Source organism: Schistocerca gregaria, chromosome 3, assembly GCF_023897955.1.
Source record: "Schistocerca gregaria isolate iqSchGreg1 chromosome 3, iqSchGreg1.2, whole genome shotgun sequence".
In the NCBI taxonomy this organism is placed as follows: Eukaryota; Metazoa; Arthropoda; class Insecta; order Orthoptera; family Acrididae; genus Schistocerca; species Schistocerca gregaria.
The window spans coordinates 232,870,120-232,894,102 of record NC_064922.1 but is presented as its reverse complement, the minus strand read 5'-3'; the positions used below and the strand labels follow the sequence as shown (position 1 = coordinate 232,894,102).

Sequence of the window (23,983 nt, the reverse complement as noted above, 5' to 3'; positions counted from 1 at the left end):
CGATAAACGACAGCATCATCTGCAGACAACTCAAGTCGGCTGCTTAGATTGTCTCCTAAATCGTTTATATAGATAAGGAACAACAGAGGGTCATAACAGGGCCTTTGGGGAGGCCAGATATCACTTCTGTTTTACTCAAAGGCTTTGGCGTCAATTACTACGAACTGTCACCTCACTGACAGGAAATCACGAATCCAGTGGCATAACTGAAACGATATTCTATAAGCAAGCAATTTGATTGCAAGCCACTTGTGAGGTACGGTGTCAAAAGCCTTCTGGAAATCTAGGAATATGGAATCAGCTGGAAGTCTTTTATTGATAGCATTCAATAAAGTAGTATAGAGCTAGCTGTGTTTCATCGAACGATATTTTCTAAATCCGCGTTTACTATGTCTCAATGAACAGTTCTCTTCGAGATAATTCATAATGTCCAAACAAAATATGATTTCCAAAATCCTGATGCATATCGACGTCAATGATATTGGCCTGTAATTTACTACCTTTCTTGAGTATTGGTGTGACCTGTGCAACTTCCCAGTCTTTGAGTACAGATCTGTCGTCAAGCGAACGGTTGTATATGATTGTTAAGTATGAAGCTATTGCATCAGCACACTTGAGAAGAACGTAATTGGTATACGGTCTGGAGAGGAAGACTTGCTTCTATTAAGTGATTTTAAGTTGCTTCACTACTCTGAGGATATCTGTTCTTGATTCGAGAATGTTTATTACTTCTTTGGTGCATTAATTTTGGAAGGTTTTGCTTAGTAACTCTGCTTTATCAGCACTGTCATTGATAGTAATTCCATTGCTATCGCGCAGAAAAGGCTTGAATTGTGTCTTTCCATTGGTATACTTTTACACATGACCAGAATCTCTTTGAAATTTCTGTCAGGTTTCGAGACAAAGATTCGTTGTAGGAAGTATTATAAGCATCTCACATTGAAGTCAGCGCTAAATTTCGAGTTTCTGTAAGAGAGCTTCTTTCACCACAGACCATGTCTGCTTTTTTATTGTAGCCTATTAACTTGATGATCCAGCTAGTTTGCAGTGTATGCGGAAATGACACCCTTTTTTCTAAATTAGTCACATAAGATAGTGTAAATAAATGAATGACGTATGCTGTGACACTGTCACTATTAACGACTTCTTCTATATTTGTTTGCCACTGACATTTTATAACTTACTGAGAGATTAAATATTCATGCAGGTCTCACGAAATTACTAAAAGAGAGAAGCGTATCCTTTTTCCAGGGAAATTTATTCCAATCAGCTGCGCAGAAGAATTGTTGTGTATCGATGGTGAGAAGAGGGAGGTACTTCCAGACTATAGTTTTGACTTGCACCATGCGGTGTGTTCAAATGGTTTAGTTGACTATATAATTGACTGAAAAATACAAAGATGTAGGTTACAGTTGTATCTGTTACAAAATTTTACCGTGACAGGAAATTCTATTACAGCGTACTTTCGTCTGCTTAGAGGGAGATTCAGTGTATAAGGTGTGAGCACTGTTTTATTTTTCTTGTTAATCTTTTTTTTTTTTTTTTTACATATGAGTTGTCATTGCAATTTACTGTGAAGGTTTTCTTATACATTTTTCGTTTTTAATATCGTATTTCATTTTTAATTTCATATTTCAAAAGTTGTTCATCATATCGCTTTGGTGGCGATAATCAGTTGTCGTCTCATTATGCCCTAGCAAGCTGAGCTAGCCAAAAAAAAACAGTCTCTATTTTTCATTCTTAAACTGCTGCAGAATATTCCATGACCTGATGCGTGAAACATGTCTTAAAGCTACGTTCCTTGTAATTGCAGCGCCATTTAAGTGTTTGTGTAAATTATTCTGCCGCTCTCTAGAGAATGTTGACAAATGTTAAGAAACCTACTGGACTGTCATACACACAACAGCATTTAAAATACAGTTCTAGTTCTGTGGCCTGTTGTGTATACTTTTTTGTTGTTGTTCTGAAATGCGTGCAGTAAAAGAATTCTGTTGTTAGTGAAAATTTGCATAGGTAAACAATTTAGTTCAACTGGTCTGATATTCTGCTGCTTGTTGTTTTATTAACACGTTCGTTCTTCGTTATAACACGACGAATGCTGTCGTTAATAGTAAGTATTGGATGTTGTGTATCAGTTCGTTGTGTGTGTTGTTTGTGCTAGACCTACGTTGTGATATGACATATTTTTATAAAAATATTGTTGCTTATTATGTCAGTAACTGCAAGGTAGTTTTCCGAATTAACATGAAACAACACACAGCACAGCAGTGGAGTCATAAGGGAAACTGACGTAACTCACCACAGACAACAAAAAAATTATAATCACACAACGTGAGTGTAATGCTCTCGTTACGCTGTCTGATCGCTGAGCTTGGGGCGCTCTGCTCAACGATTACACTGTCACAGTGAGAACGACAGATTTAGGTGTTCAATAAATTATATTTTATTAGCGAGTCGCGTTGCCATGAACAACCTGTAAAACAATTGAACATCTTTAAATTCAAACGTCTGATTGTAACAGATTATTATGTATTTGCTAAGTGTTGCACAAATTCGTAAAAAAATTGACAGAAAGCGAAGTTCTCTAAAATCTCGATTGAATTGACACAAGATGACACCAACACTGTGGGGAGGTACCAAATTATATGGAAGATTGCAAGGAGAAAATGCAACAAGATATTCTTATCCGGGCAGCTCCTGAATCCAAAGATAATGAGACAAAATTACAAATTGCAATAAAATAGACAACTAAAGTTGCTTGCCATAACGACTAGGTAGTGAGCTGCTTAGAATAGGGACCACACTACTGCGGAACTCGACACTCACATTTCCCCAAGACAGCAAAGCATGTGCCCTTCAGCACCAGGCAGCTGACGGGAAACCTAATAGCACGACAGCCGGGAGATGAAATGCCATGGATCTTCCTTCTCTACCTTCAACTCTACTTTTCAAGGAACTCTCCATGGACGTGACGACTCGGCGCTGTTGCCAAAGTGTTGCACGATAATGTCGCTTATTTCACGTAAAAAAAAAGGGAACGCAGCAGAAACATCATACTCCATCATACAAAATGCACTTCAACAAACGTGAGGTTGGTTACAGGTCTAGAGCAGTGTCTCCTCGATTGGTCGGCTTGTTTGCATCAAGCATGGTGGTTGGCTGACACATTTTTTACATGTAAACTGAAGATGGAGAGAGGAATAAAGGAAAGGGGAGATATCACTGCTGTCAGCTGCATCGGGACGTTACGCAGAATCGGCGACGACGAGAGAAAATGAGTACCGGATAGGGATTCGAACACGGGATCTCCCGCTTACTAGGCAGGTGCGGTAACCATTGCGCCATCCAGGACACAGTGGTATCGCAACTGCACGGACTATCTCGGCTCATGTCACGGCCGAGGCACACTCCCATCCAACTCCACTAATCCACAGTCCCTGTCCCTCTCCTCCATATTCGTTCTTCTCAAATTCCCACAGGAAGTCGGACGTATTTGTGCATCCGCACGGAAAAAGGTGGATTCATTGTCCAGCTAGGACTATCAAATTATACACTCCTGGAAATTGAAATAAGAACACCGTGAATTCATTGTCCCAGGAAGGGGAAACTTTATTGACCCATTCCTGGGGTCAGATACATCACATGATCACACTGACAGAACCACAGGCACATAGACACAGGCAACAGAGCATGCACAATGTCGGCACTAGTACAGTGTATATCCGCCTTTCGCAGCAATGCAGCCTGCTATTCTCCCATGGAGACGATCGTAGAGATGCTGGATGTAGTCCTGTGGAACGGCTTGCCATGCCATTTCCACCTGGCGCCTCAGTTGGACCAGCGTTCGTGCTGGACGTGCAGACCGCGTGAGACGACGCTTCGTCCAGTCCCAAACATGCTCAATGGGGGACAGATCCGGAGATCTTGCTGGCCAGGGTAGTTGACTTACACCGTCTAGAGCACGTTGGGTGGCACGGGATACATGCGGACGTGCATTGTCCTGTTGGAACAGCAAGTTCCCTTGCCGGCCTAGGAATGGTAGAACGATGGATTCGATGACGGTTTGGATGTACCGTGCACTATTCAGTGTCCCCTCGACGATCACCAGAGGTGTACGGCCAGTGTAGGAGATCGCTCCCCACACCATGATGCCGGGTGTTGGCCCTGTGTGCCTCGGTCGTATGCAGTCCTGATTGTGGCGCTCACCTGCACGGCGCCAAACACGCATACGACCATTATTGGCACCAAGGCAGAAGCGACTCTCATCGCTGAAGACGACACGTCTCCATTCGTCCCTCCATTCACGCTTGTCGCGACACCACTGGAGGCGGGCTGCACGAAGTTGGGGCGTAAGCTGTAGACGGCCTAACGGTGTGCAGGACCGTAGCCCAGCTTCATGGAGACGGTTGCGAATGGTCCTCTCCGATATGCCAGGAGCAACAGTGTCCCTAATTTGCTGGGAAGTGGCGGTGCGGTTCCCTACGGCACTGCGTAGGATCCTACAGTCTTGGCGTGCATCCGTGCGTCGCTGCAGTCCGGTCCCAGGTCGACGGGCACGTGCACCTTCCGCCGACCACTGGTGACAACATCGATGTACTGTGGAGACCTCACGCCCCACGTGTTGAGCAATTCGGCGGTACGTCCACCCGGCCTCCCGCATGCCCACTATACGCCCTCGCTCAAAGTCCGTCAACTGCACATACGGTTCACGTCCACGCTGTCGCGGCATGCTACCAGTGTTAAAGACTGCGATGGAGCTCCGTATGCCACGGCAAACTGGCTGACACTGACGGCGGCGGTGCACAAATGCTGCGCAGCTAGCGCCATTCGATGGCCAACACCGCGGTTCCTGGTGTGTCCGCTGTGCCGTGCGTGTGATCATTGCTTGTACAGCCCTCTCGCAGTGTCCGGAGCAAGTATGGTGGGTCTGACACACCGGTGTCAATGTGTTCTTCTTTCCATTTCCAGGAGTGTATGAATGTGGGGTGTCTATTCTTTCGGACAGATCCGAATACACAAATACATCCGACCTCCTGTCGGAATCTCTAAGTAGCCAACAGGAGTACTATGGACAGGGACTACGGATACGTGGTGCTCGGTGGGAGTGTGAATCGGCCGTGAGGCTGGCCGAGATAGTCCGTGCAGCTGCGATAACACTGTGTCCTCGATGGCGCAGTGGTTACCGCACCTGCCTAGTAAGCGGGAGATCCCGGGTTCTAATCCCCGTCCCGTACTCATTTTCTCTCGTCGTCGCCGAATCCGCGTAATGTTCCGATCAACTGATCCCTTTCCTTTCTTCTCCTCTCCTTTCCTTTCCTCTCCACCTTCTGTTTACGCATAATGTATAACAAAAAATGGTTCAAATGGCTCTGGGACTTAACTTCTGAGGTCATCAGACCCCTAGAAATTAGAACTACTTAAACCTAACTAACCTAAGGATATCGCACACATCCTTGCCCGAGGCAGGATTCGAACCTGCGACCGTAGCGGTCGCGCGGTTCCAGACTGTAGCGCCTAGAACCGCTCGGCCACTACGGCCGGCTAATGTATAACAGCTGCGGATTCTGTTCGGTGTTTGTTCTTTCGTATATGTCCGAGAGAACACACCACTTTCATATACAACACATTCTTCTTCTTCTGCTTCGACAGGACCCTTGAGGATCACGTGTGGCTTGTTTTGCACGTCTTCTTTCTTCCCAATACCTTTTCATTCTCTCCCGTGTTCTGTTTCTTTCTTCTTCTGTTAAGACACCTTTGATTTTGATGTCTGGCCACCTGTGACCACCCACCAACCCTGTATAATTCTCCCTGGCCTATAATACTGCCTGCAGATTCCTTTCTTTTATTCCTACAGTCTTCCAGTCATCTTTGACTTCATTCACCCAGTTGTTTCCCGTATGACATGTTGCATTCCATATCTTCTTCGTCAACCTTTCCTCGTCCATCCTCGTGATGTGCCCAACAAATCGTAACCTCCTCTTCCGTACCTCGCTCGATATGGGCTCAATATTTTAATATAGTTCCTGTTGTGTTCTGTTTACCCAGATATCAAAAATGGTTCAAGTGGCTCTGAGCACTATGGGACTTAACTTCTGAGGTCATCAGTCCCCTAGAACTTATAACTACTTGAACCTAACTAAACTAAGGACATCACACACATCCATGCCCGAGGCAGGATTCGAACCTGCGACCGTAGCGGTCGCGCGGTTCCAGACTGTAGCGCCTAGAACCGTTCGGCCGGCCACACCGGCCAACCTACCCAGATATCCCCATGTTCTTTAGTGCCCCATATGTCTTTCAATATACAACACTTTTACTTGTTTAAACAAAAATTTTTGAAGTGGGTCAACGAAATGTCACACACTGATTGGACGGCATTGTGGCGCCTGGTCCATTGATGTTCACGGAGAAAAGGCAAAAATGTCTTGATCAGTTATTCTCTGACTATGGCAGTGGTGCTACGGCATCCTCTGCCCTCAGCAAGGACAAATGTTGGTTCCGCCGGCAAAAGAACGAAGCAGGTCGCAGCCCCATTTGTGCAAAAACTGCCCATCTCCCTGGGGAATCTCGGCTCTCCTAATAAGATTCACTGATTGCCAACTGCCGACAAAGAGGAACCTGTGACTACACCTTCCAAGTGTGAAAAAACGCCAAACTGTACTCCCAAGCTCACGTGTGTAGCATTCTCAATGGAACAACCACAAAACAGAGGCAGAAAAATGTAACACTATCGCTTAGTGACATGTGACAGTAATGCCACATTAGATTTAAATGAAATGCTTCAGTTGCCAGTTAAGCTATAATCTTGTCGATAGAACGGATTTAGATTTAGTTATGAATGATTCTCAAATGTCTATGGTATTATAAAACATTTTTCCAATCAGTACGACTTTAACAACACTAAAACATAGCTGCATAACTAATTCAGGAGAACGGTATTCGCATAGGCAGTATGACTTTCCACACAACCAAAGTCAGCAGTTCGTTGAACTTTTGTTCCTTTTTTAAATATAAAGTTCATGGCCATACAAACACCTTCAGTTCATTAAAAATATTGTAAGGATTAACGTACAACCTCTAGCTGAAATTAACAGAATCTACCTTTACTACTACTCTAGATGATGTTAATGTAAGAACAGAAATAAAACTGCAGTTCATTTGAAGTTTTGTTCCTGTTTTTAACATTAAAGTTCAACGTCATAAAAACAGCAGCAGTTCATTGCAAATACTTTAACGCTGTATTATTTTATTCCTGGGCATTAACGTTAATGTCAATCTTGTTTAAACTATTTCCTCATAAATTAACTGCATTATATGTTAATACAAGAACAGAAATAAGATACCGGATCATTTGAAGCTTGTTCTTGTAGTAGTTTATTTATTTTATTGTGGGCTTTCATGTTAAAGTCAGTTTTGACTAAAATATTTTCCCATACATAAACTTTAATATATGCAAAAAACAAGTAATCTTCGTACATCCATATTTAAATTTGATGGAGGTGGGACACAGCTGGTATAATTTTTATTAAAAATACACGTGTTGATCTCATCGCAGACTTCTAGTACTGAGCCACACACAATTGATTTCATCGAAGTGTATGGGCCTCAAGATGGTGTTGACGCAACGTCGAAACTAGTAGCCAAATAAATATAAAGTCTCGAGTACAGCTGGAGGAGTTTCATTTTTAATAAAAACAAATAATGTCTCTGAGCAAAGTAGGCCTGTGACATATCATTGGGTGAAGATTTTTGTAACAAGTAACAGTTGTATAGCACACGCTGGATGCTGGCACAGTTTAGTTATCGAAGTGTACACGCATACATATTCAGTAAAAGCGAGTGATCTGGTACCAGCTGGGCATCAAAATGGAAGCAGACAGATGGATAATAACTACAAAAGTCGCTCCATACTATCGCAGTAAGTACAAAACTAAATTTTGGGTCCAAATCGGCAGAGAAACAGTACTCATGGCGATGCATTAAAGCATGTTCCATCATCTTGTAACAGAGCTAGCAACAGCATTAGGCTAGGAATAGCTATGTAACTTCCTCTACACTATATGAAGATGAACACGAAAAGGTTCGCAAAGTAGTTCATGTAATGATTAAATAACTATTTCAAAAAACTAACTGGTTGCAGTTTTATGTATTTGCACTGAATTAACAGTCACATGTTCTCAAACGTCCTTAAAGGATAAGCTTAATGTTAAGTACATAGCTTATTTTCAAACACCACTTACAGCTATGAGGAGCAGTCAAACTAAAACCGAACACCCACTACAGCGGGACCATGGAATAGTTCTAATCAAAAGTAATCACCACACACTTAAAGGTATTTATCCCACTGGGAGACGAGACGATCAGTTACTGTTTCGTAGAAGGCTGTCAGCCTCTGACAGATCCGCAACTGCATCCACTCTTGCACGTCGTCGTCCGATGGAAACCAATGTCAATGTATGTCTTTCTTCAGGTCGCCGAATATGTGAAAATTACACTACTATCCATTAAAATTGCTACACCACGAAGATGACGTGCTACAGTCGCGAAATTTAACCGAGCGGACGAAGATGCTGTGATATGCAGATGATTAGCTTTTCAGAGCATTCACACAAGGTTGGCGCCGGTGGCGACACCTACAACGTACTGACATGAGGAAAGTTTCCAACCGATTTCTCATACACAAACAGCAGTTGACTGGCGTTGCCTGGCGAAACGTTGTTGTGATGCCTCGTGTAAGGAGCAGAAATGCGTACCATCACGTTTCCGACTTTGATAAAGGTCGGATTGCAGCCTATCGAGATTGCAGTTTATCGTATCGCGTTTCATGTTCACGTCTGGTGAGTTTGGTGGTCAGCGGAAGTGTTTAAACTCAGAAGTGTGTTCCTGTCACTCTGTAGCAATTCTGGACGTGTGGGGTATGGCATTGTTGTGCTGGAATTTCCCAAGTTACAGTGGACATGAATGGATGCAGGTGATCAGAAAGGATGCTTACGTACGTGTCATATGTCAGAGCCGTATCTAGACGTATTAGAGGTCCCGTATCACTCCAGCTGCACACGCCACCAACTTCAATAGTCCCCTACTGACAAGCAGGGTCCATGAATTCTTGAGGTTGTCTCCATACTCATACCCGTACACGTTCATCCGCTCGGGTACAATTTGAAACGATACTCTTCGGCCCAGTCAACATGTTTCCAGTCATCAACAGTCCATTGTCGGTGTTGACGGGCCCAGGTGGGGCGTAAAGCTTGGTGTCGTGCAGTCATCAAGGGTACACGAGTGAGCCTTCGGCTCCGAAAGCCTTATTGATGATGTTTCGTTGAATGGTTCGCACCCTGATATTTATTGAAATCTGCAGAAATTTGCGGAAGGGTAGAACTTCTCTTCAGTCGTCGTTGGTCCCATTCTTGCAGGATTTTCTTCCGGTCGCAGCGATGACGGCTATTTGATGTTTTACAGAATCCCTAATATTCACGGTACGCTTCTGAACTCGTCATATGGGAAAATCCTCATTTCATCGCTATCTCGAGTTTCTGTGTTCCATCGCTCGTGCGCTGACTACAACACCACGTTCAAACTCACTTAGACGGCCAGCGTGGCCGAGCTGTTCTAGGCGCTACAGTCTGGAGCCGCGCAACCGCTCCGGTCACAGGTTCGAATCCTGCCTCAGGCATGGATGTGTGTGATGTCCTTAGGTTAGTTAGGTTTACGTGGTTCTAAGTTCTAGGGGACTGATGACCATAGATGTTAAGTCCCATAGTGCTCAGAGCCATTTGAACCATTTTGCAGGGGACTGATGATCTAAGAAGTTAGGTCCCATAGTGCTCAGAGCCATTTGAACCAACCAAACTCACTTAAATCTTGATGACCTACCATTGTAGCAACAGTAACCGATCTAAAATCTGTGCCACATATTAGTTATCTTATACAGGCGCTGCCAACCACAGCGCGGTATCTGCCTGTTTACGTGACTCTGTATTTGGAAACTCGTGCCTATACTAGTTTCTATGGCGCTTCAGTGTATGTTTCCGGTAATACCACACGAAACATTTTAGCGTCCCTCATTGCCCTAACACAACACATCTTTACATCTTTCAGTCCAGAACGCGACTCCTGCAGACGGTTAACCACCGTTTCGCGCCTGTATCCTCCTGCTTGCTTCTGACTGGTCCAGCTCAACATCTAATAGAAGTTCATCTTAATTAAAACATCTAACTGATCTCATAACATTTTTTGAAGTTTTGAAATTGTTAAATGATTGTTCTGAGTACAAGCAAGACCATCGGTATAGTTAGAAGTTCAATTGTAATAGTAATTTGCAAAAGCATATTGTGAGCCCCATGCGGCTTGGCGCCCCGTCCCAACGGCTACTCCCGTGCTCCAGCATAAGAAGCCTTTCGAACATTCCGTGCTCCTGCACCACGTGAGTAGACTATCTGGCGTCATATGGTGCTGGATCAGCTACCGACTACCAGCTAGGCTACTGATGCAGCTTTGCTCTGTACACTGGAGACTATAATATAATGGTGGAATAAACACGGGGCGCAATGTGGCATAAATGCCAAACCACCCTCCCCCTCGCACTGCATTCGGATACTGGCTCAGGCGACTACACCAGCGGACAGGCATTACACAAATGGGCGGATAGGAAATGATATGTTAAGTTTCCACTGCACCATCTCGTGGTGATTCGCATACCAGTCACGTCGAAGGAAAGAAGTGGCCCTCGCGAGGTTAATAATATGACAGTGGCCACTGACACACTGCTTCCTCCTCCAGCGGGATGCTGCGGGTTAGCAGGAGACATGAAAAGCAACCCACCCAACAGGGGCATTCGTGTAATACGCTATTTGAAATCGTGTTAAGTGTCACACTTAAAATGTTGAAGAAAGGATGATCTGAGCTGTGATGCCTCGGTCCCTGTTATAGTAAGTTTTTATTTAGCTGACTCCCATTCAGTTAAGTAACATCACAAGTTAGATCAATACAATTCATTCGACTATGAAGACGCCAATACTCACGTGAAATTTTCAAATATTCTCCATTTATATACAAAGATAAGCAATGCTTCAAGCAGTTTTGACTCAATTTGTAAGAAAAAAATTCTGGATCACAGTAACGCAAATTATAAACACACTGGAAACGGTGAGCTGAATATGCTGCCACAGTTCACTGTGTCATAAGAACGGGTCTCCAAACGATTGGTGTATTTCAATGAACTGATTTTATCAGTGACGAACCAGAGAGTCGTATCCTGTAGAAAATTGCTAATATGAGGGGCGTTCAATAAGTAATACAACACATTTTTTCTCGACCAATTTCGCTCAGAAAAAACGCGAAAATTTATTGTGGGACATCGCGCAATATTCCCGCTTCAGCCCCTTTACTTCCATGAAGTTCCAATAGGTGGCGGCACTATAAGTAACCATTAAAATGATGTCTGTAACGGAGGTGCGTTACAAGCAGAGAGCCGTCACTGAGTTGTTGTTTTTTCTTTTCTTTTTTATTAGGAAAACCAGAGCATCACAGATACTCATAGGCGTCTGCAGAATGTCTACGGATCTGGCTGTGAACAGCAGCATGGTGACTCATTGGGTGAGCCGGCCGGGGTGGCCGAGCGGTTCTAGGCGATGTGTATGATGTCCTTAGATTAGTTAGGTTTAAGTAGTTAAGTCCCATAGCGCTCAGAAAAAAATTCGTTGAGAGAGGTGTGTGTTATCATCGCAGCAAGGTCGCGCAAACCTGACCGACCGGCCGCACACAGCTGTGACTCCTGCAATGTTGGAACGTGCGGACACCCTCATTCTAGGTGATCGACGCATTACAAATAAATACCTCGCTGCACAACTGGAGGTGTCTGGTGGTAGTGCAGATACACTCCTCCACCAGTTGGGGTACTGACAGGTGTTTGCTCGCTGGCTTCCACGCCGCCAACAGAAGAGCAGAAAGAGCAACGAAGGACCATCTGTGCGGAGCTGCTTGCGCGTTACGAGGGCTGATTGTGACATTTTTGTATAGAACATCGTCACAGGTGGTGAAACATGGGTTCATCTCTTCGAACCGGAAACAAAGCGGCATTGCATGGAGTGGCACCACACCACCTCACATCCGAAGAAAAATGATCAACTCTGACGTGTTTTGTGCTATCCTTAGGAAACAGAAAATAAGACTTCAGCGTTTTCGTCGCCACAAAAATTCAAACTTCTCCATGCTAAAACAAGACCTCACACAAGTCTGCGCACCTGATAAGAGCTCCCAAAACTTCATTGGACTGTTCTTCTTCATCCACTCTACCGCTCCGATCTCACACGTTCCGACTTCCATCGGTGTGGCCCAATGAAGGAAGCAGTATGTGGATGATGGGGAGGTTATTGATGGAGCGAGTTGTTGGCTCCGACGTTGACGAGTAGAGTGGTAACATGCGGGCATACAGGCCCTCCCAGTAAGGTGGCGTAAGGCCGATGCATTAAACAGAGATAATGTTGAAAAAAATAGGTTTTGTAGCCAAAAGACTGGAATAATATGGTGTATTGGAATCCTGAATAGAACCAACCATCTTTCAGAAAAAAGTTGTTGCATTAGTTATTGAACGTCCCTCGTAAGTGTTCCTGGACAATAGTCGCAGAAATTTTGTTTGTGAGAAAATATTTAAAACCTCTATATGACGAGAATCACGCTGCTGAGCGCCCTAATTCCATCATCATCAACGTCGTCGGTCTGCAGGTGTACCCTGCGAACGCTTACGATGGCCATTACAACGGGACGGGGCAACGTTTTTTCGCTCAAAGCATGTATTAAGGAACAGGTGTTTAATAACTTAGTTGGTGACAGATCGTTAGAGGCAAAAAATTGGCTCTGTGGACTATGGGACTTAACTGCTGAGGTCATTAGTCCCCTAGAACTTAGAACTACTTAAATCTAACCAACCTAAGGACATCACACGCATCCATGCCCGAGGCAGGATTCGAACTTGCGACCGTAGCGGTCGAGCGGTTCCAGACTGTAGCGCCTAGAACCGCTCGGCCACTCCGGCCGGCTTAGAGGCAAAAGATTAGTAAAAATGTACATGTGCAGGCAAGTGGAAGAAGGTTCATGCTGAAGAATTCATCTCGGTATGCTCCTCAGTCGACTTGAGGAAACAAAGGGAAACGTAATAAGCTTGGCTGTACGAAATTTGGTCCCTGCTACTCACAGTAAGTTCAGCTACCAAGCAAAGAACTTGCCGCGGTTAAAGCACCCGCATTTCACGAGGATCTGAGTGTTTTAATTCCCACGCTGCCAAACCACTATTATTTGTCATGAAATTGCGTAATCGCTTAAGGCACATGCAACCCACTGTCTCGAGTGTCAGCGTTAATCCAGTCAAGCTCTTTCTGCATTTCTATCAGCGTTAAGAACAACAGTATTTTTAGAAATGCGACTCACCTACATCCATGCCGTCCGTCCAAAATGTTTATAGACTGATTTTACTGCTGGCGTATACACGACGTCCGCGCATTGACTACGGTGGCCACTTGGGCTAAGAACTGTAAACAACAGACGTGCATGCGACCAGTCAAAAGTGAGCAGACAGTGGTAAGTAATGGACATGCGACTGTGGTGTATTGGCGTTGTTGTCACAGACAGCAGTGGAGCAACACCTAAATCAAATGTTCAGAACGTTTCCAGATTATTTTCAAGAAGTGGAAATTGTGTGCAAAGTTTGTCCCGCCCATCTCGGCTCTCGAACAAAAAGAGCGATCTGGCAGCTGCCACGATTTGATTGAAATACAAAATGGGGATAGTTCTTCTTTGGAAACTATCAACACTTATGACAAGACTTGGTATTATCAGTACAGACCTTCCACAGAACGACAAAGTGCTGAAAGACTCAACACTTACGACATAATCGACATTTAAGCCACTGTGGCGCGCGAGTTGAACTTCATTCCAGGAGACAAATTTTCTGACAGTTTCACATGGTTGCATGAACATTTGTCTCATTGTGCGCAAGTGGGGGAGACAATGCAGAACACCTGAAGCATTAAAAAACCACCGTGTTAACGTTTCTTTATTTTCTTATTAATCCGGTCTCGAAACATTTGGACTGATGGGGTACACACAGGATGGCATCTTATGGTGTGTGGCCGAGTGTATTTTGTGCGTGTGTTCGAGCTACGAATGGTCCGCGGGAAGAAAGGTTTATTGGTAAACCTCCTCCTGAGTTCGAAAATCTCTCGATTTTACCTTCATGATATTTTTGCGAGATATATGAAGGAGGAAGCAATATATTGGTTGTTTCGTCTATGAATGTAGATTCTCGGTACTTTAAAACCACACGTTGATGGATAGCGCCTGTCTTCCAGCTTGTTCCAAGGAGTCGGCTGAGCGTCTCCGTAAAGGTGCCCTTTTTTTTTTTTTTTGGATCTTATCGATTTCCTTCTTCAATCCCTTCTGGTGCGGGCACCAGACTGATGAACAGTATTAAAGTATCGGTAAAATGAAGGTTTTGTAAGCTACTGACATTCCAGCGAATGTCAGTTTGGCATCTGCCTTTCCTACGATTAGTTTTCTGCTCTCATTCGACTTTATATCGCTCCGTACACATTCTCCCACACGTTTAATAGATGTTACGTGTTTGCATCGTGTTCTGCAATAATATAATCATACGCTAACATGTCTTTCCGATTATTTATGTCCAAAACTAGACATTTATTTATGTTGAGGATCAACTGCAGATCCCTGTACCAAGCGTCAATTCTCTGCATGTCGCTACAATATTTTATTTTTTATTTTTTTTAGCGTTGCGACGCCTCGCTCGATGAACTTCACAGAGGTTTTTGTTGTAATACTTTTACCATTCCCATGCCACTGATAGTACGTTGTATGGCGCTTATCTGTTTGCAGATGGGTGCGCCCGTCGGCCGGTATCTGTATCGGCGTTAAACTGTGTTATGCTGTGAAATATGTACACTGCATCTGGCCGGGAACCAGAGCTGATCGTAGAAAGCCGGGTACAGCGCCTTCCAGACATTTACGGCTTGTCGTAAACACGCACACACACTCTTCTACTGTCTCCGCAATGTTTACACCGATAACTCGTGGCGTCCGCGAAACGTAGTCGGCGGCATGTGCTTGGTGACGCAATTATGCCACACATCCAGTAGCTACTTACTTAGGTGGTAGTACTGATAATAAAGAAAATTGTTTCAGGACATACGGAGCACATAGTAGACGATAACAGACCGCAGTAAGGCATCACGGTAACAGACGAAAGATACAGTTTGTAACTGCCCTACACCCTTCGGTAGTCGTGCAGTCGACCGTGATTAAATAAACCTGATAACCGGAAAAAGACATCCATTCCAGAGAAAATGAACTGAAACTATGCGGGAAACTGTACAGCTAATCGTGCCTATGGCGCGAGGATATGTTGATGTAACAATGATTGGATGCAAACATACGTAATTAAAAGTTTAATTTTGATCAGATAAGTGAATTTGTTACTGATTTTGAAACTGCAGTTTAGTGTAACTGTTATTATAAAGTGACATAATACAGTCGCCTGTCCTACAGTGGACGATAATTCTGATACTGATTGGCGTAGCTTGAATCTTAACTTAAGGAACAATGATGATACGTACATGGGCGACAACGGCAGTTACTTAAACGGGAGCGCAATTGAAAATGCATACTATTACAAAATTGATCTAGTGAGCAGCTACTATATTCAACATTTTATAATTATTTGAAATCAAGACTCACTCAATGTCTCATGCGACTCGGAAACATTACGTAGCGTGACCACCCAGTAATGTTCACTGCCACTGAGTTTAACGAACCACTCTTCGCAAGTAGTAACATTTTTTTTAGCAAAAACATAATAATTAATTGTAAACGGCATCGCAATTATCAGCAATCTATTAAAGCAGCGCCGAAATACGATACCCAAGAGATAGGTGCACGGAACTTGTAAACACTCAAAACTGAATAGTGTAGCTCAGTGGTCCTAAAACTATGACCCTAATTAAATATTCGTGCAGCCCGCGGTTCTCAACCGTATTTTACTATAACATGCATCTAGCAACTAACAGTCTAATCCAAAAAAGGCGACTAAAGTTAAGAGCTGAACAATGTATTTTCCTGCCCAGTAACAAACAAAAATTCTTACAGAGACATAATATTCTAAGATGGGCTTAATTTTAATTGACTTTGGCAAATTCGGCCGTGAACAAATAGAGTTGGCGGCTTACTTTATGGACAGAGAGGTAAGTAGCGCTGACAAGCAAGATTTGAGTATGTCAGAGAGGGGGAATGTTTTATTGCTTCTCTTCCAGTGCTGATAGCTCCTGAGTGTGTGTGTCTCGTACCGATCAACTGCTATGGTATAAATTTTAAATAAAAGTATCAGAGACTCGCAGATGCGCTTTATGGAGACGGTCATCTTCAAATGAGGTATTTATTTGTTAGAAGGAATATGAAATTAAATTAAGGTTACTGTTCAAATCAAATGGCTCTGAGCACTATGGGACTTAACTTCTGACGTCATCAGTCCCTGAGACTTAGAATTAGTTAAACCTAAGTAACCTAAGGACATCAAACACATCCATGCCCGAGGCAGGATTCGAACCTGCGACTGTAGCGGTCGTGTGGTTCCAGGCTGTAGCGCCTAGAACCGCTCGGCCACCCCGCCCGGGGCAAGGTTACTGTAATACAACGCAGTTCGTACAAGAAAACTGACATTCAAAATATTTGTTAGGCATTTATGATCTTGTCCCTTATGGCATGATGCATACATATAAGTAGAATTACTGTTACTAATCAATTAAACAGCTGCTGACGCAGATAACACAACATTTCGTCAGGCTATTACTGTGTCACTGCTGTGGGATCCCTGCTGTGGGCAGCAATCTGAAACAAAGACCGGTCGACCAGAAGTGTTCCGAACGATACGGACTTCTAAGAATCTGTACTGGGGGGGGGGGGGGGGAGGGGGGGGGGGGCTGTGGTCAGTTTATCACGCCCTTACCGTAGCTAGTGTATTAGGAACTCATAACGTACTATTTCATATGAGTTACCAAATTAATAATAAGACCGGTACATATGTGGCCCGAGCGGCCGCCCCACGATGTCAGTAATGGCTCTTGACCAAAATAGTTTGACGACACTGGTACACTTAGATCATAGCATAAAAATTACTGTAGTTTGTCTTATTAATGATTTCAACATTTAATGAAACTTATTTTTAAAACATGTGCTTCATATTGTTGCAGTACAAGACTTACGCGATTACTTCAACCAGCGAGAATGTGTTTGTAACTGAAAATTTAGCTTTACTTTTTGCCACCATTATCATTTTTATTAAAGTCTCTCTCCTTTTCACAATTTGATGTTAGGATAATAGTTGGACCCTGCTTATGGTAATAATGGCTTGCGTAAATAATTAGCATAGGATTATGATTAATTTTTACACACGGAATACATTGTTCACAGAAAATTCTGTTCCACCGCCAAGTCTTTTATGGTACTGGTTGTCTGAGAAGCGGTGAGAAAGTAGTCACATGTGTCGCAAGAATAATGTTTGTTTATAATTATTTTCTACGTAATTAACGAAATAGTTGTCATGTTTTTGCGTTCCATGCGTTAGTTAATTACCAAGAGACGTCAGTTATCGTGAAATACATTTAAAAACACCCTACTTACACTGATACAAAGACATTGCTACAACTTGTTCGAGTTCTCCCTTGAGCATGGGTGTATGTGTTGTTCTTAGCATACGTTAGCTGAAGTTACTTTAAGTAGTGTGTAAATCTAGGGACCTATGACCTAAGCAGTTTGGTCCCTTAGGTATTTATACACATTTGAATATTTACAATTTGTTCATGAAGAAATACATTCGAATATGTGTATATTGTAGCTTATTCCGCTGAATGCTAGAGAATATAAACACTTATTTCATGTATGAGAAGCATATACCGGGTGATCAAAAAGTCAGTATAAATTTGAAAACTGATTAAATCAAGGAATAATGTAGATAGAGAGGTACAAATTGACACACATGCTTGGAATGACATGGGGTTTTATTAGAACCAAAAAAAATACAAACGTTAAAATAAAAGTCCGACAGATGGCGCTTCATCTGATCAGAATAGCAATAATTAGCATAACAAAGTAAGACAAAGCAAAGATAATGATCTTTACAGGAAATGCTCAATATGTCCACCATCATTCCTCAACAATAGCTGTAGTCGAGGAATAATGTCGTGAACAGCACTGAAAAGCATGTCCGGGGTTATGGTGAGACATTGGCGTCGGATGTTGTCTTTCAGCATCCCTAGAGATGTCGGTCGATCACGATACACTTGCGACTTCAGGTAACCCCAAAGCCAATAATCACACGGAGTGAGGTCTGGGGACCTGTGAGGCCAAGCATGAGCACACGGTCATCACCAAACGACGCGCGCAAGAGATCTTTCACGCGTCTAGCAATACTTTGGTTTTTTTTCCCTAATAAAACCCCATGTCATACCAAGCATGTGTGTCAATTTGTACCTCTCTATCTACATTATTCCGTGGTTTATTAAGTTTTCAAATTTATACTGACTTTTTGATCACCCGGTATTTCTGTTGTTAGCACAAACAATTTTCTTTTTATGGAGTCTAATGATTCGCCTATTCTTACTTTCACTAGCCTTTTAATACACGAAGATTTTTGAAAATGAAATTACTTTTTCTTCAAAAGCGATTGTTTAGAAGATTCTTGCCCTTTATGGCTCAGATTTAGCAACAATTACGGAATTGCTCCCTTCAGTTTTGGGAAACAGTTTCATTGTGCTTTTGACGATTTGTTATCACGTTTGTGTAGCTTTTCCTGAAGCTACAGTTGTGGTGGCTTATTTAGTACGTTAAATAATGTAGGTATTACATTCCTTATAGCTTTCAGACGTTCCACATTCACTGATTTGGCTGTAAGTGTAGTGAATAAAACTGTGCTATGTTGGTTAGTTGTACGACGCCTTTCCGCTAAGTATCATGTTCTCCAGTGTTTACTATTAATTTTGCTATTGAAGGAAAACACATATATTACAATTTGGAGGAAGTTATTGTTCTTTGAGGTTTAAAATACGACTCTGTTCGTTACTTGGCCGTATTACGGATAGCTTTGAGACCAAGTTTTCGTAGCTTTTCATACCTAAGAGACCACTGTTGTAAGTAAATAAGATCAAACAGCAATCTGCTTTTCGTGAGAAAAGGAGATCGCTTAGCACACAAACTTCCTTCAAACTACACGTCCTTCTACGTCAAAACTCTCCCTGTAAACCGAGGTCGACTCTTTGCCTTGCCTACACAATCCTCACATCCTCGTTCCACTTCATATCGCTTTGCAGCGTTCTACCCAGATATTTAAAGGACTTCATCAAGCAGGACACTACTAATGCTGTCTGCTCCCGGTAGCGGAATGGTCAGCGTGACGGATTGTCAATCTTCTGGGCCCCGTTTCGATTCCCGGCTGGGTCGGGGAATTTTCTCCGCGCAGGGACTGGATGTTGTGCTGTCCTCGTCATCATCCTATCATCCTCATCGACTGCAGGTCGCCGAAGTGGCGTCAAATTGAAGGCCAGCATCCGGCGAACGGCTGCCCGACGGGGGGCCGTAGTCATACGACTAATAAATTAGATAAAAACTACTAATGCTGTATCCGAACATTACGGGTTGTTTTTCCTACACATCCATAGTAAATTAAATTTTTCTATATTTATAGCCAGCTGCCATCATCACACCAACTAGAAATTTCATCTAAGTCATCCTTTTATCATCCTGAACATCCTGAAAATAAACTGTGCTCTTTAATATTTTGTACCGATTCGTGGCTCTACAGTGCCCTGAATCATAGTGTGATAAATGTAAGCTATAGACATAGAGACTGAATTCTTGCACCTTGTATTTGCAGACGAGACGGACCCGGAAACTGGATTCACTGTGTGGGATGTAGCAAATTTGAATTCTCGCTCCATTGGGTCTCGTAAAAGCAGTTCTCAGTACGGTATGTACATCTCCGGAAGCTTTCCACGTTGTGATTGTCCCCAAAGGCGTGACGTCCGTCCCTTGTGTGTGTGTTTTACCGTCATTATCGGGACTGCATGCTACAGACAACCGGCCTCAGTGCTCTCGGGGCAGAATCGTTGCCTCGTAAAGCGCAGGTCATATAAGTTCGAGTCCCACCTCGAGCATTCGTATGTACTTGAAATGTAATGTCAGTGTGTGCTTCCTTAACAGAATAAACATTACAAATACATAAATAGCAGTAAGAAAATACCATGTGTACTCAAAGATTACATGTGATCGGTGTAAAGCTAACCAGCCAAAACTTAAGAAATAAATAGTGACCTGCAATTGAGGTATATGGTTGACAGATGTAAGATACAAATCAAATAAACAGTATGACACATTTTTTCCCAGAAATGAACTACGAGTACGTCACTATAGCACCTAGAAAACAGCGTTTGACAGCGTAATAAAAAGATGCAACATGTTATAAAATCTCAGAAAAATAAGTTAAGCTGTAGGAAAAGAAGCTAAAATACAATGCTTTTAAGAACCAAAAAGGAACGACAAGAATTGAACACGATTAAAAAAGGGTCGAAGACAGGGATGCCGTCTGTTCATACAGTATAGTGAAGAAGAAATGAACGAAATCTAACAAAAGGACAGTACATTAATTAAAATTCTAGGTGAAATGATATCAGTGAAGATACTCGCTGATAGTATTTCTGTCCTGAATGAAAGCGAGGAAGACTTTCAGGACGTCCTGAAAGGAAATAAATAGTCTGTGGAGTACAGAATGTAGAGGAAAACAAAGAAAGACAAACGGATTAAGGAGTAGTAGAAATAAGATTAACAACAAACTTATCATAATAGGGTGGGGTCACAAAGTTGGCGAGGTGAAGGAATTTTTCTACCTTGTAAGCAAAATGACACTTGACGAACGAAGTACGGACAGTATAAGATGCAGTCTAGGGCAGGCAAAGAGAGCATTTGTTGCTAAACTAAGTCAACTACTATCAAACAGGCCTGAATTTGAGGAAGACATCTTTGGGAATACACGTCTGGAGCACAACATTGTATGGAAGCAAATCATGAAGTGTAAAATAGAAGAAAGGAGAATAGAATCGTTTTGGATGATATACTATAGAAGGATGTGAAAATTAGGTTGTCTGATAAGATAAGAAATGAGATTACACGTAGAAACGGTGAGGAATGGAGTATGTGGAAGATATTAACAAAGAAAAGTGACAGGAGGACAGGACATCAGGAAACAACATCTGTGGCACAACAAGGAGCTATAGAGGTTAAGCACTGCAGAAAAAAACAGAGATTAGTATGTATCAACAAAATAATTAAGGGCTTTTGGCGTAAGTACTGTTCTTGAGGTGAAGAGTTTAGCTCAGGACAGGATGATGCGGAGGGCCGCATCATATAAGTCGTAAGACTGATGGGGAAAAAATATCTCGCAATGTATCGGACGAACGATTTAACACCACTATGTCGTAACCAGGAAGAAATACGTAGTATATAGCAGCAGTCACTAAACGAAATCAAAATTATACCTTATACAAAACTCTCCAAATTCAGTCTCCAGATCGATGTTCTTTATCTCCACATCACCTGTTTCTAACCAGCTCCCCACCTTCAGATCTATCACAAACAATTTTTAAATTTTAAGTACTTCAAATTACAAATAGTTATATCGATGTGTGTTCATACAGCTTCAAAATTCTTAGCAAATTAGTCAGAACATAACAGTTGTGCAACATAGCATTAGTTACAGAGTAACCTGTCGAATATACAGTGAAGCGCCAAAGAAACTGGTTATAGGCACGCGCATTCAAATACAGAGATACGTAAAAAGGCAGAATACGGCGATTCGGTCGGTAATGCCTATGTAGGACAAGAAGTGTCTGGCGCAGTCGTTAGATCGGTTACTGCTGCTAGAATGGCACGTTAACAAGAGCTGAGCGAGTCTGAACGTGGTGTTATAGTCGGCGCACGAGCGATGGGACACAGCATCTCCGAGGTAGCGAAGTGGGGATTTTCCCGTACGACCATTTCACGAGTGTAACGTGAACATCAGGAATAGCCTAAAACATTAAATCTCCGACATCGCTGCGCCCGGAAAAAGATCCTGCAAGAACGGGAAAACCGAAGACTGAAGAAAATCGTTCAACGTGACAGAAGTGCAATATTTCCGCAAATTGCTGCAGATTTCAATGCTGGGCCATCAACAAGTGTCAGCTTGCAAATCATTCAATAAAACAGCGTCGATATAGGCTTCGCAGCCGAAGGCCCACTCGTGTAGCCTTGATGACTGCACGACACAAAGCTTTAAGCCTCCTCTGGGCCCGTCAACACCGACATTGGAGTGTTGATGAATGAAAACATGTTGCCTGGTCGAAAGAGTCTCGTTTTATTGTACCGAACGGATGGACGTTTACGGGTATGGAGACAACCTCATGAATCCATGGACCGTACATGTCAGCAGGGGAGTGTTGAAGCTGGTGGAGGCTCTGTAATGGTGTGAGGCGTGTGCAGTTTGAACGATATTGGACCCCTGATACGTCTAGATACGACTCTGATCACCTGCATCCATCATTCAACCTGCATTCCGACGGACTGGGTAATTCCAGCAGGACAATGTGACACGGTACACGTCCAGAATTGCTAGAGTGTGGCTCCAGGAACTCTCTTCTGAGTTTAAACACTCCAGCTGGCCACCATACTCCCCACACATGAACATTATTGACCATATCTGGGATGCCTTGCAACGTGTTGTTCAGAAGTGATTTCCACCGCCTCGTACTCTATTGTATTTATGGACAGTCCTGCAGGATTCACGGAGTCAGTTCCCTCCAGCACCATTTCAGACATTAGTCGAGTCCATGCCACGTCGTGTTGCGGCACTTCTGCGTGCTCGCGGGTGCCCTACACGATATTATGCAGGTTTAAATGTTTTTTTGCGTCTTCAGTGTAGAACTGAAAGTTCACTGTCATATCTAGCCACGCACAGCTTACTGCAGCTTATACACTACTGGCCATTAAAATTGCTACACCACGAAGATGACGTGCTACAGGCGCGAAATTTAGCCGACAGGAAAAAGATACTGTGATATGCAAATGATTAGCTTTTCAGAGCATTCACACAAGGTTGGCGCCGGTAGCGACACCCTCAACGTGCTGAAATGAGGAAAGTTTCCAACCGATTTCTCATACACAAACAGCAGTTGACCGGCGTTGCCCGGTGAAACGTTCTTGTGATGCCTCGTGTAAGGAGGAGAAACGCCTACCATCACGTTTCCGACTTTGATAAAGGTCGGGTTCTAGCCTATCGCGATTGCGGTTTATCGTATCGCGACATTGCTACTCGCGTTGGTCGAGATCCAATGACTGTTAGCAGAATATGGAATCGGTGGGTTCAGGAGGGTAATACTGAACGCCGTAATGGATCCCAACGGCCTCGTATCACTAGAAGTCGAGATGACAGGCATCATATCCGCATGGCTGTAACAGATCGTGCGGCCACGTCTCGATCCCTGTGTCAACAGATGGGGACATTTGCAAGACAACAACCATGTGCACGAACAGTTTGACGACGTTTGCAGCAGCATGGTCTATCAGTTTGATGGCTGCGGTTACCCTTGACGCTGCATCACAGACAGGAGCGCCTGCGATGGTGTACTCAACGACGAACCTTGGTGCTCGAATGGCAAAACAACATTTTTTCGGATGAATGGAGGTTCTGTTTACAGCATCATGATGGTCGCATCCGTGTTTGGCGACACGCGGTGAACGCACATTGGAAGCGTGTATTCGTCATCGCCACACTGGCCTATCACCCTGCGTGATGGTATGTGGAGCCATTGGTTACACGTCTCGGTCACTCTTGTTCGCATTGACGGCACTTTGAACAGAGGACGTTACATTTCAGATGTGCTACGACCCGTGGCTC

At 43.3% G+C, this 23,983-nt stretch overlaps 1 protein-coding gene across 2 annotated transcripts in view; it reads left to right on the top strand.

Moving 5' to 3' along the window:
- The window catches only part of LOC126356019 (sphingosine kinase 1-like), a 433,028-nt gene that overhangs the window by 291,144 nt on the left and 117,901 nt on the right, over positions 1-23,983 (top strand). The window contains exon 2 of one of the 2 annotated variants that reach the window (XM_050006671.1): positions 19,931-20,023. The exons of the other annotated variant lie outside the window; for it this stretch is intronic. Within the exon in view, the coding sequence (XP_049862628.1) occupies positions 19,931-20,023 (93 nt within the window). The remainder of the gene's footprint in view (positions 1-19,930; positions 20,024-23,983) is intronic. 2 annotated transcript variants of the gene reach the window in all.